The sequence below is a fragment of the Geotrypetes seraphini genome, chromosome 15 (genome assembly GCF_902459505.1).
Source record: "Geotrypetes seraphini chromosome 15, aGeoSer1.1, whole genome shotgun sequence".
In the NCBI taxonomy this organism is placed as follows: domain Eukaryota; kingdom Metazoa; phylum Chordata; class Amphibia; order Gymnophiona; family Dermophiidae; genus Geotrypetes; species Geotrypetes seraphini.
Genome location: NC_047098.1, coordinates 68,272,627 through 68,293,809, shown reverse-complemented (window position 1 = coordinate 68,293,809; position 21,183 = coordinate 68,272,627). Strand labels below are relative to the sequence as shown.

General features: G+C 36.1%; 1 protein-coding gene across 1 annotated transcript in view; it reads right to left on the bottom strand.

The window, feature by feature from the left end:
- BAZ1B (bromodomain adjacent to zinc finger domain 1B) overlaps positions 1 to 21,183 on the bottom strand; it is a 139,444-nt gene that overhangs the window by 96,879 nt on the left and 21,382 nt on the right. Inside the window, exons 5-6 of the mRNA XM_033921450.1 lie at positions 14,345 to 14,466; positions 3,733 to 3,930 (exon numbers count right to left, since the gene is read on the bottom strand). Coding sequence (XP_033777341.1) covers positions 3,733 to 3,930; positions 14,345 to 14,466 — 320 coding nt within the window. The remainder of the gene's footprint in view (positions 1 to 3,732; positions 3,931 to 14,344; positions 14,467 to 21,183) is intronic.

Here is a 21,183-nt window from a genome sequence, read left to right as displayed (position 1 = left end):
ATTGGGGAATCGGGCAGAGAAATTGTTAGCACACCATATTAAGATACAACACTTGCAAGGTAATATTATGAGTATACGCTCCAAACAAGGAGATATGTTATAATAATAATCATTTATATACCGCAAGGCCGTAAAGTTCTATGCAGTTTATAATAGTTTAAAAAAAAAAAAAAAAACCAAACCCCCACAATAAAAGAAGTTGAATAGAACTAAAAAAAAAAGTTAAGCCAATAATTAGAGACACTAAAATGATCAAAATAGTGCATAATAAAATTTTTACAAATTAGCTGCCTAAATACTTCGAAAACAGGTATGTTTTTAGGCTCCTAAATTCCTCATAAGTGTCAGTAAGCAAAAGCAATTGTTCTAAATCCTTACCCCAGAACGCTGCTTGATATGAAAAAAGATTTTGATGATGTTTAAGTTTATATCCTCTAACAAGCGGAAAAACAAAATTCAGATGCGAGTTTCTCTTATGTCTGTTAGTTGCAAAAGAGAAAAGCTCAATTATATATTTGGGAGCTAAACCAAACAAAGCCTTAAAACAGAAGCAACCAAACTTAAACTTCACCCACACCTCGATAGGAGGGTGTTGTGATCATATTTCTTCAACCTAAAAATCAGCCAGACCGCTGCATTTTGTACTATTTGCAATTGTTGTATATTCTTTGGGGAAATTGCCAAATAGGCAATAATGCAGTAATCAAGCTGGCTTAGTATAAGAGACTGTACCAAAACTCTAAATGATGAAATATCAAAATACGCCCTAACAGACCGAAGCTTCCAAAGAGTAAAGAAACCCTTTCTGACCAAAGAGTTCACCTGGTTCTTCAAAGTCAAACCCTGGTCCAGTATTATTCCCAAAACCTTAAATGGTAGATTGAATAGGATAGCTGAATTTATTTATACGCAATGATGTTTTAGTATCAAATGAGTGCGGTGAAGCTACAAAAAAACTTTGTTTTTTCTGAGTTAAGCTTCAGTCTAAATTCAGTCATCCATTGCTCCATTAGACCTAATACTTCTGTTGTTTTAGGAATAACTTTAGAAAGAGAAATAGCAAATGGAATAACAATTGTAAAATCATCTGCATAACTAAATAGCTTTATCTCCAGCTGGGACAACTGCATACCTAATGATGACATAAGCATTAAAGAGCAATGGGGACAATGGTGAACCTTGCAGAACGCCAGATGAATTATTCCAAATACCTGAAAGATCATTATTGAAACAAACTCGATAAGTGCAAGACATGAGAAAGCCCCAACACCATTCTAACACCTCTCCTCTAGTACCAATAGCATCCAATTTCCCATGGTCCATCAAATCAAAGGCAGAACTCGTATCAAATCTAATCTTCCATTTGTGAGTTGCACATACCTATACAGGCTCAAGGCGACAGATCAAAGAGGAAGGGGAAAATAAGGAGGGGAAGAGGATGTGGAGAGATAAGAGGAGGGACTTAGACGTAGGGGATGCTATATAGAAACTAAGATAGTAAGTTGTCAAAAAGATGAGTCTTCAGGTTTTTTCTGAATCTAATGTAGTTTGTCTCTTTCCTGATAGCTTCTGATAGGTCATTCCAGAATTTTACACTCAGATAGGTTAGCATAGAGTGGAAAATTCATTTGTAGTGGAGGCATTAAGACTTTTACTAAACAAAGTATGTAAATTGTCCAAAACAGCTGTAATTACTATTTCGGTAATAAATAAAGGTCTAAAACCAGATTGAGATTCATGCAAGAGAGACAATTGATCAAGATATTCCATTAGTTGAGAATGGGCCAATCCTTCCATAATTTTTACAAAAGAATGGAACGGATGCTACTGGTCTATAATTAGCGATTAATGCTAATGATTCTTTTTGGGTTTTTGGGATTGGAGTTATATGACCATTATTAGTGAGGAACTTTCCATTCTTTAAATTATCAGTCAGATAATTCAACAAATTCAGTTTAAAATCTAATGGAGTCGATTTCATAATTTCCGGTGGACAAGAGTCCAAAAAACACAATATGATTTAGCATATTTGTTATATAATTTAATATAATTATTCCATTCTAAATCATGAAAGGAGCTCCAAATCATATCCACTTGTATTACATTTTCTTGCATATTAGGCATTTGATATTCATGAGTATAATCTATCAAGCAATTATTTCTTAGATTTAATTTTTAAATCAAAATGCTGAGCTAAATCATTTGCTAAAGGTAACAATATTATGTATAGATTGAGTGTGGCGTGGGGTATCAAATAAATATGTAACCAGATTGAACAGTTCTTTTGTATTGATACCCAATGAACCCATATTGGATGAATCAATTTTAGTTGAATAAAATGCGTTATGTTTTTCTTTTATCAATTGTTTGAAAATTTTTTATGTTGGAACTCCAATTATTCAGATCTAATAATTTTCCAGTTTTTTTGCCAGATCCTTTCCAATCGTCTTGCTAATTGTTTCATTTTTAGGAGTTCATTATCAAACCACTTATGTTTATTCGAACAACGTTTACTTTTTCATTTAGGGATAATTTTATCTAAAATAGATGTACTTATTTCTATCTAATGGTCCCAAAAATCAACCCCTTCACCAAGTTCCGTTAACAACTCATATAGTGGCCACTATTCCTCTAGATTAATATGGCCCCTTATAACATGTTCTTTTTTTATTCTTGAATGATTTTTAAATTTTAATTGATTCCAACTAAATTAAAATAAGTGAAATGATTGCACCAAATATATTGACACCAGATATCAGTTAGAGATAGAAGGATCTAAAGTCTCCTTTAAGGACATAGCTACATCTAAATGATGACCTTTTTCATGTGTTTGTGTAGGTAAAGGAAGACTATAATTAAGCAAATCAAGTTTTTAAAATACTCAACATCTATATTATTCTTTTCATCTAAATGTAAGTCTTGTGAACCTTGGCTCTGGCTGCAGAAAACTTCAAAATTCACTTTTGGAGACATCCCCCCTCCCCCCCAATTTCCTCCATAGGTTTTAATAGCCTTACTCTATGTGATGCACTGCCTGCTTCAGCTCAAAAATGCAGCTGGGATAAATGAAGAACTCTGCCTCACAGGTTCACCTGACAAAATTGGTCTTTGACTTGCCCGTCTGACTGAGCCTCAACCCCCAGTAAACCTTGCGCTGTGAAGGGAGAAAGGACCAAGCAGCTGGCCCACTATTAAATCCCAGCCAAGCAGGGAAGGAGCCAAACTGCCTGCACTCAAGATCCTGACAAAATCAGGGATGTGAGCAGCTATGCAGGGGATGGATCCTGAGCTCAAAAAATACAAAAGCAGACTGGCTAGCTAGGTGTCCCAGAGGGCTGATCCTGCTATATGCAGACTTCCACAATGTGAACCTCCAACCGAACACTTAGAAAGAAAATACTTGAAAATAATAAAGCCGCAGAGCAGAAACACTTAAGCAACTTGCTTGCAGAAAAAAGAAAAAACAAAACAAAAAAACTGAGAGGGAGGAACAGCTCCTTGGGAAGGAGGCAGAGTTCAAAAGATGACCGACAGCATTCTGCAAGCAACTTGCAAGTTCAGATGCAAAACCCCAGCGTTTAAAACCACTAGACACATTACACTAGAAATGGGTTTTAAATGACATGTTCAAATGTTAGTGTTGACTAGTAGGAAACTATTACTTTATAAAAAGCAACAACAATCAAAAGAATGGGGCAGGAGATGAAAAAATTGAAACAAAAATATCCCTACCTTGTGAGGGTCCAACAGGAAGTCACTGAATTTGCTAGGAAGAGAGTATTTTTTCACCAGCTCATCCTCTACAACCCATGGTGCATTCTCACCCGTGCCAATCCGTAAAGAGTAATGACGGATAAAATATCGTAAAATCTCCTTGTTTGGTGGCCGCTCTGAACGGATGAGACTATCAACTGGCACACTGCTAATAATCTGGAAAACATAAGAATAAATCAACACACTACAACAAGGAATATCCCATTTCGGGTACAAAATATACAGCTAGATATCATACGAATTGCAATTCTAGTCATGTCATATCTTATCCAATGCCCTTGCCCTAAACTGTATGTTGGCCGTACTGCTCGAGCGATTAGGGTACGTCTCACGGAACACAAATCCCGGGTGAACACAAGCTGTGAGGTATCTCCTCTGGTTCGGCACTAGAGGGTATGTAACCATAAGCTTACAGATTTAAAGTGGAGAGTATTGGATATGATTACTATAGGGTGGGAAAGAGGTAATATAGAACGCACACTAAATTTAAGGGAGCTCAGATGGATGTTTCAATTGCAAACTATGGCACCCACAGGTCTGAACGAAACTTCGGACTGGATGGCTCAGGTGGATTCCTGATTCTGGGGTCTGGATTTGTTTGAAATGATAATAGGAATGGTTGCCAGGCGTCACGTTGTGGACATCAGGGGAGGGGCCATTTTTGGATTGCCAGCAGCAGTAGGAAATGGGAAAAGTTTATGCTTATCCTTTGGTAAGTGTAGCCGTTTTAATGAATTTAGGTATGGGATTGGATGATGGAAGTTATAATGTTTGTTCTCTGAATTTGCTTTGCAGTTCCCCCGACCTTGATAAAGACAGATAAAACATGTCGGGAAGGGGAACCTATAAGGATTAAAAGATAAGTTATTATGTTTTAAAAGATTTAATAAGATTAAATAAATGGATTAAATGAAATAAAAATAAATAAGTTATAAAATAAAGCTACAAGTTATAAGAGCTGTGAAGGGAATAATGAAGAGTACTACTGTTACCAATTTCGTTTGAAATGGTGGAATCTGAACTCCCATATAGCAAATTAATTTTTTGAGTGTTTAATTATTAGAAGAGTGTTCTAGATTACAATGCCAGCATCTATTGACTTAGAGCTATCCAACTTCTGTAATCTAACTGGGGTCCAAAATGCTCTATGCAAAAGAAAAAAACAAGTTTGTCTCATAGATGCAGACACTGTAGATCTCATTCTCCAAGACCAAGTTCGTGGCCATTGAGACGCCGTAATTTGATGCTTTATCTCAATGCTCCAGATGTCCCTAAGTCCATTTTTAGGTTTTTTATTTATAAATCCATTTATCAATTTATACCACTGTGCGGCCTGGTGACCCAAGAAGTGACCCAAGAAGTCCACCTGAAAGCATAAGAACTCCAGACTATACTGATTGAGAGTTTTCCATTCAGGGAACCCCACCTGAATAGCCTGCTTCAGTTGCAACCATCTAAAGTGTTGTGATTTATTAAGACCATATTTATGTTGCAACTGTGAAAAGTCAAGCAGCTTACCATCTGAAATAACATCGCCCAAAATTCATATACCTGCAATCATCCAATGCTTCCAGATGACCTTAAATCCGCCAATTTGAATCTTGGAGTTTAACCATATAGTTTGATTAGTTGATTTATAGATTGGAATAAGTATTAAATTACTAACATACCGGAGAGTTTTCCAAGTATCCATAAATATTCTGTTTTCTTTATACAACCTAGGCATTTTAATACTAAGAACATGACATAGTCTCAAAGGGAACATGAGTAGCTATTCCAATCACAACCAATCTGGAGTATTATCAATGAGCTCTGGGAGGACCCAATACATACCCTGTCACAAAATATAGGCTTGATGATACCTATAGAAATTGGGAAAATTTACCTCACCCTCCGCAATTGATTTTTGTAGAGATACTAAAGCAATTCTAGGAGTTTTGCCCAACCAAACAAATTTTGTAAGTATACTATTTAACTTTTTATAAAAGGACCCCTTAAAAAAACCTGGAAACATTCCCATCTGATAACATACCATAGGCAACAATCATTTTAATAGTTTGAACTCTCCCCCACCAAGACAGATGTAATGGATTCCATTGCTCGCACATTTCTGTTATCTTCTGCAATAAAAATTTTTCATTCTCTTTCATTGTGTCTTTTATCCAAATACCCAAATATTTTAATCCACCTTCCTTCCATACAAAAGAAAATGAATCAAACAAGCATTTTGTACAATACACATTTAGTGGAAGTATTTCCGATTTACTCCAATCTTTTTTTTTCCCAATTCTTTATTCATTTTAAAATCAAATAAGTGTACATAAATATATCATAAATTGATTCCAATATAACACTTTAAAATCTAACACATAAAATCTAATAGATCATTAATGATATAAACCCTACTCACCCACCCTTCATCAGTTATTCTATATAAAATATAATATACTATTATTATAAACATAATTATAAAATTTCCTCCCTCATTCCTCCCTCCCCCTGAGTGTGCATATAATAAATCTAAAAAAGGAAGAAAAATGATGCCTATTCATTACAATACTTTTCTAATGGCCCCCAAATCTTTACGAAGTTATTATAATTCCCTTTTTGCAACGCTAATGCATCTTAAAAATATGACATAACAAATTTCACTAGAATGTGTAATTAAGATTTTTGTAATTTTTCCAGTTATTGGTAATATGTTGAATGGCAACCCCTGTCATAATTAATAAAAGTTTATTGTTGTGTGATGATACTTGACTCTTTTTTCTCATAACCATTCCAAATAAAACCGTATCATAAGAAAGCGCAACATGGTTTTCCAATAGAGAATTTACTTGAGTCCAAATTGAATTCCAAAATAACTTAATACAGGGACAATAATAAAGTAGATGATCCAATGTCCCTGGTTTCAGATTACAGTGCCAGCATCTATTAGATTTATAGCTATCTAACTTTTCTAAACGAACAGGGGTCCAAAACGCTCAAAAAAAAAAAAAACCAGGTTTGCCTCATAGATGCTGACACTGTACATCTCATTCTCCAAGACCAAATTCGTGGCCACTGAGATGCAGAAATCTGCTGCTTGATCTCAATGCTCCAAATGTCTCTAAGACCACATTTTGTTTTTTTATTCAAATATCCAGATAACAATTTATACCACAATGCGGCTTGATGTCCTAGGAAGTCTGCTTGGAAGCATAGGAACTCCAGACTATATTGATTATTAAGATACTTCCATTCAGGGAACCCCACCTGAATAGCCTGCTTCAACTGCAACCACTTAAAACTTTGTGATTTATTAAGACCAAATCTATGTTGCAATTGTGAAAATTCAAGCAGTTTACCATCAGAAATAACATCTTTCAGAGTTCGAATACCCGCAATAATCCAGTTCTTCCATAAGACTTGATATCCGCCAATTTTAATCTTGGAGTTTATCCATAAGGATTGATTAGTTGATTTATTAATTGGAATAGGTGTTAAATTGCTAATATATCTCAATGTTTTCCATGTATCCATTAAAATTTTATTCTCCTTATATCTCCTCAGCATATTGATACTTGGCACATGAACTAAATTTAAAGGGAACAAGAGGCGCCCTTCTAAATACAACCAATCTGGGGCATTATCTATGAGTTCTGGGAGGATCCAATACATACCTTGACGTAAAATATAGGCTTGATGATACCTATAAAAATTTGGAAAATTTATCTTATACCCTGAAAATTTTCCAAATTTCTCAATCAAATCAATTAAGCATGGAATGGTTGTTTCTGGATTTCTCAAATGAAGCAAAATATCACCTGCATTTGCAGAGACTTTGTATTCCCAGTCTGAATAAGGAATACCCTGTTATCTCCTTTACTTGCTGAATAGCTAATAACAAGGGTTCCAAAACAATATCAAAAAGCAAAGGAGATAGGGGACAGCCTTGTCTAACTCCCCTCCACAAATTAAAGCGTTCTGAAAAATTATTATTAATATATAATTTTGCAACAGGGGAGCTATACAATGTTTGAATCATTTGTATAAATCTTGAACCTATTCCAAGCCATTCCATAGCTTGATACATGAAAGTCCATTCCATCCGATCAAAGGCTTTCTCTGCATCCAAGGATATAGAAAAAGCCGGATCTTTCATGGCTTTTTTTTTAAATTTAACATATGAAAAGCCAATCTTGTGTTATTAGATGAATGTCTTCCAGCAACGAATCCAGTTTGGTGCATATCAATAATAAAAGGGAGAGCCTTGACTAAACGTAAAGCCAAAGTCTTAGCCAAAAGTTTTCCATCTACATTAATTAATGATATAGGCCTGTAATCTGAAACCAATGTGGGATCTTTGGTTTGGCTTTGGTAAAACTATAGTCAATGATTCCGCCACAGTACCTGTAATGCAACCCTTTAGTTGAGCCTGATATAATTTCAATAAATGAGGTAATAGGGTAATTTGAAATGATTTATAAAATTCTACTGTGAAACCATCCCCACCTGGAGCGGATCCAACTCTAAGAGATTTCAACGCTGTTTCTAATTCTTTTAATGATATAGGCTCCTCTAAACTTCTTTTAATATGCTCAGGAACTTTCAGTCCTTCAAACAGTTTCAAAAATTCTATACCATCTTTTTCTCTATTTTCTTTTTTTTTTTTTAATTCTTTATTCAGTTTTAACTCTTGCAACAAGTGTACAAAATTCAATCAAATAATTTTCATAAGGCTCAGAAGAATATAGGTCTTTATAAAAATTTAGAAATTGACTTAAGATATTTCCAATTTGAGTATGTGTCACTCCTTTCTCATCCTTTATAGCAATAATTTTTGTTGTTCTTTTCTTCGCTTTAAGTTAATTTTCCAATAATCTTCCCGCCTTATTTGAATTTCCATAATACAAAATTTGTTGGGAAAACAAATCTTTCCTTACAAATTTTGAGGATTTCTCATTATATTTACCCTTTGCTTTTAATAAAGCCTGCAAGGTAATTTGTTCCCACGTATCAACTAATTTAGCTTCCAAATGTTTAATTTTTTTTTCCAATTCAGAAATTTTTTTTTAAGTTGTTTTCTAATATATGCCGAATATGAGATAATATTACCTCTCATGGTAGCCTTAAATGCATCCCATAATGTTTCTATGGTAATTTCTTCTGAGGTGTTAATTTGAAAAAAAATTCAATCATTTTTAATTTAAATTCTTCAAGGAAATTTGAATCCGCAATCAATGTATTATTGAATCTCCAAACAGACCTACTACACTCTTGCTCTTCAAACTTAAACTCAATCCATACACCTCCATGATCAGACAGTATGATAGGGTCTATGGATGCTTTTATCACTTGTTGTACTAATTGATTTGAAACAAAAATAATCTATTCTTGAAAAAAATTAATGAACTTGTGAACAAAAAGAAAATTCCCGTTCATTAAAATGAAGTATCCGCCATATATCTTTCAAATCACAAGATTGTATCAAATTATCTAACCCTAAAGACTAGATAATTTTACTTGGCTTTTTATCCATTAATGGATCTATAACAGCATTGAAATCTCCAGCCACTACTAAATTAGAAGCAGCCGGTGGGAGTAATAATTGTTGTAATTTCTTAAAAAATTCACTTTGATTCGTATTTGGGGCATATACATTAACCAGATCCAGGGTATTATTTCCCATGCTCATTCTCATATGTACCCACCTTCCAAGGGATCAGAATCAATCAATTGAAAATTAGCTGTATTCTTTTTATTTATTAATATGGCAACCCCAGCTTTTTTACCAAGAGCAGGGGCAAAAAAAACCAAAACAAACAAACTTTGTTTTATCCAACCCCCTTCCAATTTTTGTGACTCTACCACTGATAGGTGCGTCTCCTGTATGAAATATAGATCCGCATTCTGTTTCAGAAAGGCAAGCATTTTTTTCTTTTTTATTTGATGGTTAAGGCCATTAACATTTAATGAAAAAAGTTTAACCTCCATTATATAATTTGTTTTCTAAGTAATCAGATGTAATTAACTTAAAATGAACAGACACCATTTCCAATACTTTAAAATTATGTACATAAAATTCTCCTATCCCTAATATTTCCTTCTCTACCCTTCCCCCCATCCACCCTCCCCAACTCTTTATTAATAGTGTTAACTTGGTGACACACATATCAGATCAGGCAATGATAAACTCCCTATAGACCCTCTTAAAAACAATATTCAAAAATAAGTCACATATGAAATACTTATTAGATATGATAATTGTTCGTAGAACTTAATCTAATTCATAAATTATACAATATTCTCAATTTAATGACTTCGTATGCCTTTTAGTAACCTTTAAATTAATATCATATATTAGTATACCTACACAACAATAATAGTTTCAAAAAGATTTGGGGGCCATTGATTGCATATTCTAATGATTAGATACCTTGGACACCTTTTTATTACATAGGACTATATTTAATGTGGGGATAGGGAGGTATGTTATGTGATTTAATGGGTTTATTCCTGATGAATGAGATGGGTGGGGGAGGGGTCTTTTTTATATGCATTTGACAATAATTGTTAGAATGTCAAGTGATTTGTACTAATTATTTGATTGAATTTTGTACACTTGTTGCAAGAGTTAAAACTGAATAAAGAATTTAAAAAAAAAGTATATCTACACAACCAATTATATTTCAATTATCACCATATAAATAATATATTTTAATAATGAATAATCCATCATCAAATATTTAAAACCATTACACTAAAGACTTTTACATCTAAGACTAGAGATCAATATTAATTTCAAATTTCTCTTATTTCCATAAATCAACTTATTATATATCTTATGATATAGAAATTTGTTAAACATCTATAATTTATCATCTTCTTATTTATGTTTAATTAAAACCTTCATAAAATTTATCATCAATCTTAATTGTCCCTAGCTTATATAATTTAAAATTCAGAACAAATATTAGTTTATTGAATCTGCAAAGATTTAAACATAACCTATATCTCTTGGGGAATGCAATACATTACCTTTAAATTAAATCTTTTAGTTAAATCAATTTCTTAAATTAAATTAAATCAATTTATTTTAATAATAAAACTTCAATGAAAAACCCATATGTAAAACTAAGCACATTTAAAAGCATTCTGAATCTACTTCTTATATTGCATTTAATATATGAGACATAAATAAATAAATGTAGATTCATTTCTATCTATATAATACTTTCTTTTGAAAATTCATCTCTATGGAACTATTATCACCTTTCCCCTTCTATATTTTAAAATTGAATTACTTATTTTTATCTGAAGTATCATAAAAACCAAAATTAATAAAATATCTTATTTTGTTTCACTTACAAATATTCCTATGATCCATGAATCTACAAAAATCTATTTAAGCAGTTTAATTATTGAGGTATCTATTCCCGAAAATAAAATATATATTTCCTCTCAAACCAACCAACAAAACTCCTCCACATAACATTGTTCCATACCCTTGACGTTTCTGCATCAGAAGCTTAAGTTATACTATTTTTATACATTCTTTCATCTTATCACGAACATCCTTGACGAATCAATTGCTGAAAGACAAATTGGCTCCAAACAACTAGTCCTCCGCTTCTCTTACGAAGTAGCCACTTTCATGAAACTCCTCAAACTACTCTGAGGAGCCTGCATAAAGAGGATGAGGAGGATATCTTCTCCAGTTCTAGGTTAGAATCAGATTCCTCTCCACATCCCGTAGCGGGTGCTTTCCTTACCGCAATGATGATCTTGACCTTTGCACCCCAATTTTACATAAGACCTCATTGGATGCAGTCTGCAGTACAGTTTAATGATGAGGCAATATTATGAAGAGTCCACTGGAGAGATCATGTGCAGTCCATCCACTCATGAATGAAAGCTCTGGGTCTTGTATTACATTACATTCTAAGCAGCTTCAGGCATGTTTGACTGCGTCTTACAACTTTTCTTTATCCTGTCGTAAGCACTCCCACCACTCTGGGTAGGCCAGGTGTCGATGAGCAGAGGTAAATCTTTCCAGCACCAATGGGCAGCATACGACCTGCTCCCGCAGGCAACGCAACAGATCCATGCAAAACAATGTCCAGAAGGTCCGCCTCTCTGATATTAGCTCCAGAAATAGTGTATATTCAGAAAGCTCTTCATGAAAAGATTCCTTCAGGATCATATATCCTAACTCTTTGTGATTTCAATAGTCACTAGAGCAGATGCAATTTCTATGAAGGCAATCATTCAATCACTCTTGAAACTACTACCTAACAGAATTCAGGACAGAATTCCATTTCTTATTGTTTCGGCCGTTGAGTCCTATAGTTTAAATTGAGTCATAAGCATTCTTTAACGTATTCTTATCAACTTCCATGGAGAGTATGTTTAACATGTTATCTAAAATATTGAGTAACATCCCATGTACATTCCTTAAGAGAATGAAGAGAAAAATAAATACATACATCAGAGGAAAAGTCAAAAATCGTATCACCATACAAACTATCATTCTTCCATGTATCTTATCATCTCTGTCAATATGGGCTGTTCCTGTTTATTTATGAAGTCATGTAATTTTTCAGAATCAAAAGTAGTGGTTTTATTCTCAAAAGTAACTCTCATTAGTGCTGGGTATAATAAGCCGTATTTAGCCCCCATAGCTCTCAATTGTGGTCTCAGCGCTAAAAAACCTTTTCTTCTTATTGCTGTACTCCTAGCAAAGTCAGGAACAATATGAATCTGTGCATTCTGGCACTTCAAGTTCCTATTTTGTTTTGCCAACTGGAATATTTCTAAAACCTGTTGATACCTTAGCAGCTTAAAAATTAGAGGACGAGGACCCTTTTGTCTCATCTCTCTTGACAGGGATTCGGTGTGCCCTTTCAATTTTGAGAGGAAACTTTGATTTTATAGGCAGTATCTTAGGCAGAAAATTCTCTAAGAAGGAAATAGCACTCCCTTTTTCCACCCCTTCCGGGAGACCTAAGATACGTAAATTGCTCCTCCTCTCACAATTAGAAACATCATCCAGCTATTGGGTAAGAAATTCAATTTTGTTTCCGCTCCATTTTGCCTTTAACTATCTCCGTTTCAGCTGCCTCCAATATTTTCTCAATATTATTTGTTTTAACTTCAACCTGCTCCATTCTCTTAGTAAGAATAGACATTTCCTCCGTAAGATCATTCACTTTCTTGGCAGTATCTGAAACAATCTCTTATTTCTTTCAACTCCCTCATAATATCACTGTCGCCATTTTTTGATGTTGATGATTTTAACAGCGTCGCTGGCTCCAGCTTTGCTTGTTTCACACTCGCAGAAGATACAAACCCTGAATCGCTCTTACTCTGCTTTCCCAAAGCCATTATATGATCTTACCCTTTCTTAAGAAACAAATTAAAAAACTTTCTGTGTGATTTATTATCACTGTCAGGGTCTATCAATGTGGAGCCCACTCACTATCTGACCTTCTCCATGCGTGACCAAGCCACGCCCCCCCTAACATCGTACTTCTTAACCGCATAACCATAAATTCTACACGGTTTTATAAAATATTAAAAATAAGAACAAATTAAGGATGACTGAAGGAAAATTAATTGATCAAATATTTAGAAAAAAAGATAGGTTTTCAATTGAGTTCTAAAGTATTTATATAAATGGGCTCCAAGCAATAATAATCAAAATTCTTTATCATGTGAGGCTGCCTGGAATGCCAAAGTATGATCAAGAAATCTCTTACTTTTACAGCTTTGTACTGACGGAGAAATGAACAAGGCATGAGATTTCCTACTATATTTATGAAATGCTTTGTTAATATTAGTGTAATGATTTGTGGCTAGTAGTCTAGTATCGGATAGCCTGATGACGCGACTCTCACGTGATGACGTAGTCACGCCAAAGCAGGGTCCCGTTCTATTTAAAATCTTAGTAAGAACGTCGCCGCCATATCTGAGGACAGAGTGGTCACAGGTTTGGCGGTGAAATTTATAGGTAAGCAAAATATCTAAGACAGCTTAGTAATATATTAGTTTAGTGATGTCTGTCTTAACTTTCCTAAGGTGATGTTGATAGCTTTTGTTCTGTTTTAGGGGCAAAGCCTTGATAAAGCTCTAGCAACGAAACATGTCGGCGTGATGTTTCCCCTAGCCAGAGACCACAAGTTGAAAGCTAAGTACATGCTTATAGTAAAATAAGTAAAATTAATTAAACAAAAGCTAATATATTAAACGTATAAGACTGAAATTAAATTAAGGGAACCGATGAGGCACATAAAGCTTAGAGCAATGAAATCCTATTGAGCTCTGAGTGGTGGCGCTGAGGGTCCCAAAAAAGTTAAAAAAGTGAAGGGATGCTAGGCAGCTGATAAAAAACTATACTATCAGGTGGAGAAAGTGAGTGATAGAAAAACTATTAGCCATGAAAGCTGGAGCATACCTCTACTATAACTAAATTAAATCTGGGATTAGCTTTGCATTCCTTGGAAGCAGTCCATTTTACTAACAGTGGAAAGAGTAATCAATCTGACCTGAAACCACTCATAGTACTTAAAGAGCAGAAAGAAGCCCTTACCTTATCTTCATTCTGCAGTTTAACATCATATTTATGGGGAAGAAACTTTGGTGGCACCCATTTCTTCTCCTCCTTTTTTAGGCTGGTTGGGAGTTTTCGTGGGGATCTGCGAGCTCTGTCACCTGGGTAACAAAAGATTTAATTACTAAAAGTATTCAAGCCTTTCTGTTTTACATAATATTGTAGATGAAGACCTGTATGATCCATTCAGTCTGCCCAATAAATTGCATCATATACTGATTTTCTTAACGCATGTATTCTTGACCTTGATCTGTCCTTGCCATTTTGAGGGCACAAACTGTAGAAGTCTGCTCAAACTGTTCCACTTGGTAGTAAAGCACAGTTACAGGGACAGCAGGCAGATATTCTCAAATGTGGGCGACGTCATCCACAGAGCCCCGGTACGGACAGCTGCAAAAGTGCCCCAGCACTTTAAGAACTTTAGAAAGTTTGTGACTGACTGCACTGCACATGTGCGAGTGCCTTCCCGCCCGACGTAGGCACATGGTTCCTCAGTTCAGTAAGACAGCTAAGAAGCCAACCAGGGAGGTGGGTGGGTTGTGAGATTATCTGCCTGCTGTCCCTGGATAACACCTGTTACGGTATGTAACTGTGCTTTAACCCAGGACAAGCAGGCAGCATATTCTCACATGTGGGTGATCTCCAAGCTAACTAGAAAGGGATGGAGGGAGTGTTGGCCTTTTAGGAAAATAAATTTAATACTGCTTGGCCGAAAAACCATCTAATCGGAAAAAGATTCCAGACAATAATGTGAAGTGAAGGTATGAACAGAGGACCAAATAACAGTTTTGCAGATTTCATCAATAGGGGTAGAGCGGAGAAAAGCTACTGAAGCTGCCATAGCTTGAACTTAATGGGCTGTTATCTGACTCTCCAGTTGCAGCCCAGCCTAAGCATAACAGAACGAGATGCAAGCAGCCAATCAACTGGAAATTGTTCTCTTGGAGATAGGTTTCCCCAACTTGTTAGGATCAAAGGAGACAAAAAGATGGGGAGATCTATAGAAACATAGAAAAATGACGGCACAAAAGGGCCAAAGCCCATCAAGTCTGCCCACTCCAGTGACCCTTCCCCCATGAGTTTGCTCACCAACCTCCTGCCCTTACCTCATTAGAGATCCCACATGAATATCCCATTTATTTTTGAAATCTGCCACGCTGTTGGCCTCAATCACCTGCCGTGGGAGTTCATTCCAATGATCTATGTGATTTAGTCCTGTGCAAATAGTAAGCCAATGCTCGTTTGCAGTCCAGAGAATGAAGAGCCATTTCCCCATGATAAGAGTGAAGCTTGGAAAAAAAATACTGAAAGAATAATCAATTGATAGATGAAATTCATTGACGCCACAAATGCTTGAAGTTCACTCACTCTGCGAGCAGAAATTAGAGAAATGAGGAAAACTCCTTCCCAAGTAAAATATTGAGATGAGCCAATTTGTAGAGAGGCAGATGCAATGCAATTGAAACTAAGCTCTCGAGTAATTGGTCAAGAAGACTGAGTGGATTTAGAAGGAGAAGATTGTTGAGGCTTCTAAGGGTGTTGCTGCTTTTGTTTCTTCTGCTGTGGCCTGGAAGCAGCAGATGGTTTTGCATAAAAACATCTCTGTAGGAAGAAGAGGACTTATGGTCTGGCAGTGGGTGTTTTGGGTTTAAGTAAAGTATCCCAAGACTTTTCATGGGCAGAGCGCTTTTGAGTGGCATTTTCAATTGAGTCCTCTAAAAGCTCATCCTCCAGAGAGGGAATATTGGCTAACCGGTCTTGGAGGTTAACATCAATATTAGCAATTCTGAGCCAGGCTAATCTCTTGCCAAAGATGTAGAAGCAGCACTGGAGAACAACTCAAAGGCATCATAAGTAGACTGAACCATGTGCTGTCTTAATTGGGTAAGGGCGTTAACAATATGCTGGAATTCCTTCATTCATTGAAATGGAACATTTTTTTAAATATATAATAAAATATATAATAAAAATATTTAAAAAACAGGTAGTTGCTTAACTAGATGTTTCATAAAACATGTGAAATAGAAGTTGTAATTAATGACTCAATTTGCCAACATGGAGTTTTAGTAACGACGTCTACCAAACTTAAACATAGTACGTCCCTCTCAACCTGGCGGGATTGAGGCGTAAACTTTGGACGGGGTAGACTTTTCCAATGTGGATTCCACCACCAAAGCCTCATGAGACAGTTGAGTTTGTCAAACCCTGGACTGGGAATAATCCTGTAGAGGGAGTCCAATTTCCTAGTACCAATGGGAAAAGAGAGGAGATTCCCAATTTTTATGAAGGGTTTCTCTCAGGATTCCATGCAAAGGAAATTTGATAAACTCCTTAGGAGGTTGGTCATAGTCCATAGTTTTCAAAAATTCTGCAATATATTTGAAATCTACCTCAAGCTTAATAGACAGATCCATACCCAACTGTCCAATGAAGCGAGTGAAGGAAAGTCTCTCTGTAGGGTATGTCTCTCTAGGGTGAATCTTATGTGAAGACTGTGGCTCAGGAGAGTCATAGGTCTATGTGGTTGAATGAGACATCAGGATTTGAATCAAATTTGAAGATCAGAGTCAATAAGTAGAGATTGAGATCAATGCTGCCACTTGAAACAATATCAGTCTGATGAGGAAGGCAATGCAGGATGTTTGCGTTTCTCTGGATGTTTGGGAGAAACATGTTTTGATTTGCAAAAACACTTGCTAGACTGAGAACGTCGAGGAGAAGAAGAATGATGCTTCGATGAACTGGAACAGTGTCTGGAGGCACAATGCCTTGATGTATGGCTGGATGACTGGTGCCTAGAGCCATCCGGTGTGGTGTGGCGCTCAGGCTGAGCCGGTACTGGCAGAGTCAGTGTTGGGGTATTAAGCCAAAACATATTCCCATGATTTGCCCGAAAGAGCATCAAGCTTCTACCTGTGGCTTTGTTGCCGGTACCAACGGTGCCACGACTCATTCCAGAGAGGATGACTCTGATGACGATGCACCCCTCAATTTGGGAACAAATCACATAAGGGATCTTTGCTTGGCCGGCACGATTGGGCTCAATGTCTTAGTGGCCTGCGACTCAGTCTGGAAAGATGGTGGCTTTTTAGCTGGCTTACCAGGAGGAGTGATAACCTGTGACACCAGAGTCGATGTCGGTGCATCAGATGACATCTGTCTTCGACGTCGATGCATGCGATGCCTCAGCTCTATCCATGCTGACACTGAACAACTTCTCCTGCTGTAGAATGTGGCTCTTAATGGTGCGTTTTTGAAGAGTGGAACAATACATGCAAGGACTCGAAGCGATGTTTCAGGTCAAGGCACTGTATACACCAATTGAGAGTGTTGGTGATTGATATTGTCCTTTGGCATCTGATGCACTTTTGAAACCCCGTTAATGGGCAGGATATAGACGGAAAAACCACCTCAGATAAATTAAACTCAATAGTTGATGTGAGAAAGGAGGCCCAGCCATTTAAACACCTGAAAAAAAATTTTCAAGTTTCTTTTTTTCTTAAAAAGAACAAGGAGAGAAAAAAAAATAAGAAAAATAAAACGCACGAGCGAGACAGCAAAAGCTGAAAAATGAACCAACGTTCAATAGACGAAGACTTAGCTCCATGGAAAACTAAGAACTGAGGAGCTGTGCACCTACGTTGGGCAGGAAGGCCCTCACGCATGCATGGTGCAGTAAGTTGCAAACTTTCTAAAGTTCTTAAAAGTACCGGTACATTTTTCAGCTGTCTGTACCGGGTATCCGTGGATGACATCATCCACATGTGAAAATATGCTGCTTGTTTGTCCTGAGATAATCTAATCTAATCTAATCCTTAGGTTTTATACCGCATCATCTCCACGTTTGTAGAGCTCGACGCGGTTTACAGTAGGAGAAATAGGAAGGAACTACAACAGAGGTTAGAGGTAGAAGTGTGAAGAAAATTTAGAGGACTTGGGATGCCAAGATATAAGTTTCCTTGATTCCTAAGTTGGAGGGAGATAATGAGGAAATTTTCTCTTATATGCATTTTGTAAGTGCTATAAGGAAAAAGCGAGAGCGAGTGTGCATGAGACAGAACTCGTTCCTTATTAAAACAAAATCACCCAACTATGCACTAGATATGCTTCCCTTTGTATGTTCCATAAAAAAAAAAGTATAACTTGTTTCATGACAGGTGGAGGTAAACTGTTCCTGAAATGAAGATTTACAAAAACCGAACCCCCCCCCCCCCCCACACACAAAAAACAAACACAAAACAAAAAAAAACCCACACACACCATATGCATCCTTCTCATTAGAGACAGGTCCTGAACATCTATATTGGAATCAGTAAGTCTTGATCCACTACTATCCACTGATTTTAGATAAGATCACGCAAGCATTAAACATTGTAACTTAAATGAGCAGTTTTCTGCAGACATTGCAAGTGAAGGATAAAATAGAAATTAGGCAACACACCATGTTTAGCTGGCAGGTCTTTATGTTACAGAACCAACTATCTTCGCAACTATATGTTGAACAGCTGTTATATAAGCAGCTTCTTATATAAAAGAGGGCCTTTGAGGGATCAAGCATAATTGAAAAGAAGTGGGTAAGATGCTCCATCCTTCTGATTCTCACATTAACATGAATTTGTTTTTAATGATGTAATTATTAACTTCCCCTCCCCCTTTAGCTCATGTTCGTATTTGTAATTTGTCTATTTAATGTTCACAATTCCCCCTCTACAAAAATTTATTTTAATCTTTCATTTTTAGCATTGTAAACCGGCCAGGTGCACGTCGACGGTCGGTATATTAAAATTAAACAAACTTGAAACTTGCATGATCAGTGCATTGCGTTTGTTTTTTAAATAGAAATTTGACTTTTTGAAAACATTAAGCCACACTGATGCAATTAAGGGGCCTGTAGGTTATCAAAAAAGGAAAAATTACCCGGTTAGATTGAATAAGTTAGATAATTCAAAGTCTAATAGATGCTGGCATTGTCATCTAGACATGGGGACATTGGATCACTTACTGTTTTATTGCCCTATGATTCAGATTTTTTGGAAGTCGATTTGGGGACATAATATTTTAGAAGTTGTGATCCCTTTGACTTATGAAGTTGTGATTTGTGGTACACTGTTATGTTAAGGATCCCTTAGATAAATATAAAAGATGACTTTTTAAAATTATGACGGGTACAGCTAAACAATTAATCACACGAAATTGGAAAAATTGGGATTGGCTTAACTTTACATTTTGGTGGGCAAATTTATGTTTAATTTATAAATTAGAGAAAAGGAATGCTGATCTGTCAGGGAAAACAAAAAATTTCAAATTAATATGGGCCCACTGATGTCTTTTATAGAATTATTATAGTTTGATTTTTATTGATGTATTAATTTGCATATCCAGGGAAAGAAGAGGGTGAGAATAAAGTTTTTACATGAATTTTTATCTTCCTTGTGAGATAAAGAGGGGGGAAAGGTTTATGTAACAGTTTAAGGTTTATAAATGTTTAATAAGTGGATAAGATATTTGATATAGAGCACTTATAATAAACTCTGATAACCAATGGATAATTTGATGGATAATGTGGGGTGGGGGGAGGGTAATTACTCTTTATAAGTCATGTAAGGATATTAAGTGTTGTTTTACGTATAAAATGTATTCTTTACTGTTTTCACTTATTGAAAGTGTAAAAATGAATAAAGAATTTTTAAAAAAAGGAAAAAATTAGATCTTACGTACCAATTTGTTTTTCGTTCTGCAGCCTAGGAGGAGTGTGTGAATTCTGATTCTTCGGTAAGCCAATAAGAACCCTGCAGAGCCCCTAATGGAATTGTAATCAACCTCTCAAAGCAACAAAAGAACAAAGCTGCATCTGCATCGCTGTCTTTTCCCAATACAGCCAACTAACACACAAAAAGGACTGGCACCTCAATGTGGAAACTTGTCCACTCTATGTGGTTATTTACATAGTGACGACTTTTGGTTATAAAAAAAAAAGAAAGAAAAAGAAAAATTCTTAAATTTGAGGACCAACTACCATACTCCCCGCAGAGCAGATGACAGAGAAAGAATCAGCCCAACTGAACACCCAAAAGGCACAGGAAGGGATCTGGACCAGTCTAGAGGAATGCAAAGAAAGAAGAAATTTAACCTTACCTGCTAACCTGCTTTCCTTTAGTCCCTCTAGACCAGCCCAGAGAACTGTGGGAAGTAGCCAAACAGTAACATTCAGGGGAAAGAACCAGCAAGTCCTGCAGAAAGACTCACTGACCAAAAACTGCATCCTGTTTAGCTTAATCAATTATGTAATGACTAATAAAGGAACGCAAAGGGAGGATCAAACTGCCACTCAATGTCCAACTGAAGCCAGCAAATTCTTAGCTCAGGAAGAAGCTTGACCTCTAGTGGAATGTACCCAAAGATTTTCTGGTACTGAACGACCAGCCAAAATGTACGCAAAGATTGCTTCCTTGGTCCAATGTACAGTAGTAGCTTTACTATTGCTTCCAAAAACAAATGTCCCTAATGCTGGAATGCCACTACCCAATGAAAATACTTCCACAGGACCTCACAACATCCAACTTACATAACCTACATTGCTCTTCTGCTTCATTGGAGGAAGCAAAGGTGGGCAAGACTACCAATTAGCCTAAATGGATCATCAATACTTTCCAAAGAAAGGAACTGTATGCAAGACTACTTTCTCTGAAAAATCAAAGGAAAGGCTCTCTACAACAAAGGTTCTGTAATTCAGAGACACGCTATGCTGAAGAAATCACGACCAAGAACATGGACTTCAGTGTAAGATTCTTAAGAAAACAGGTTCAAAGGGTACACAC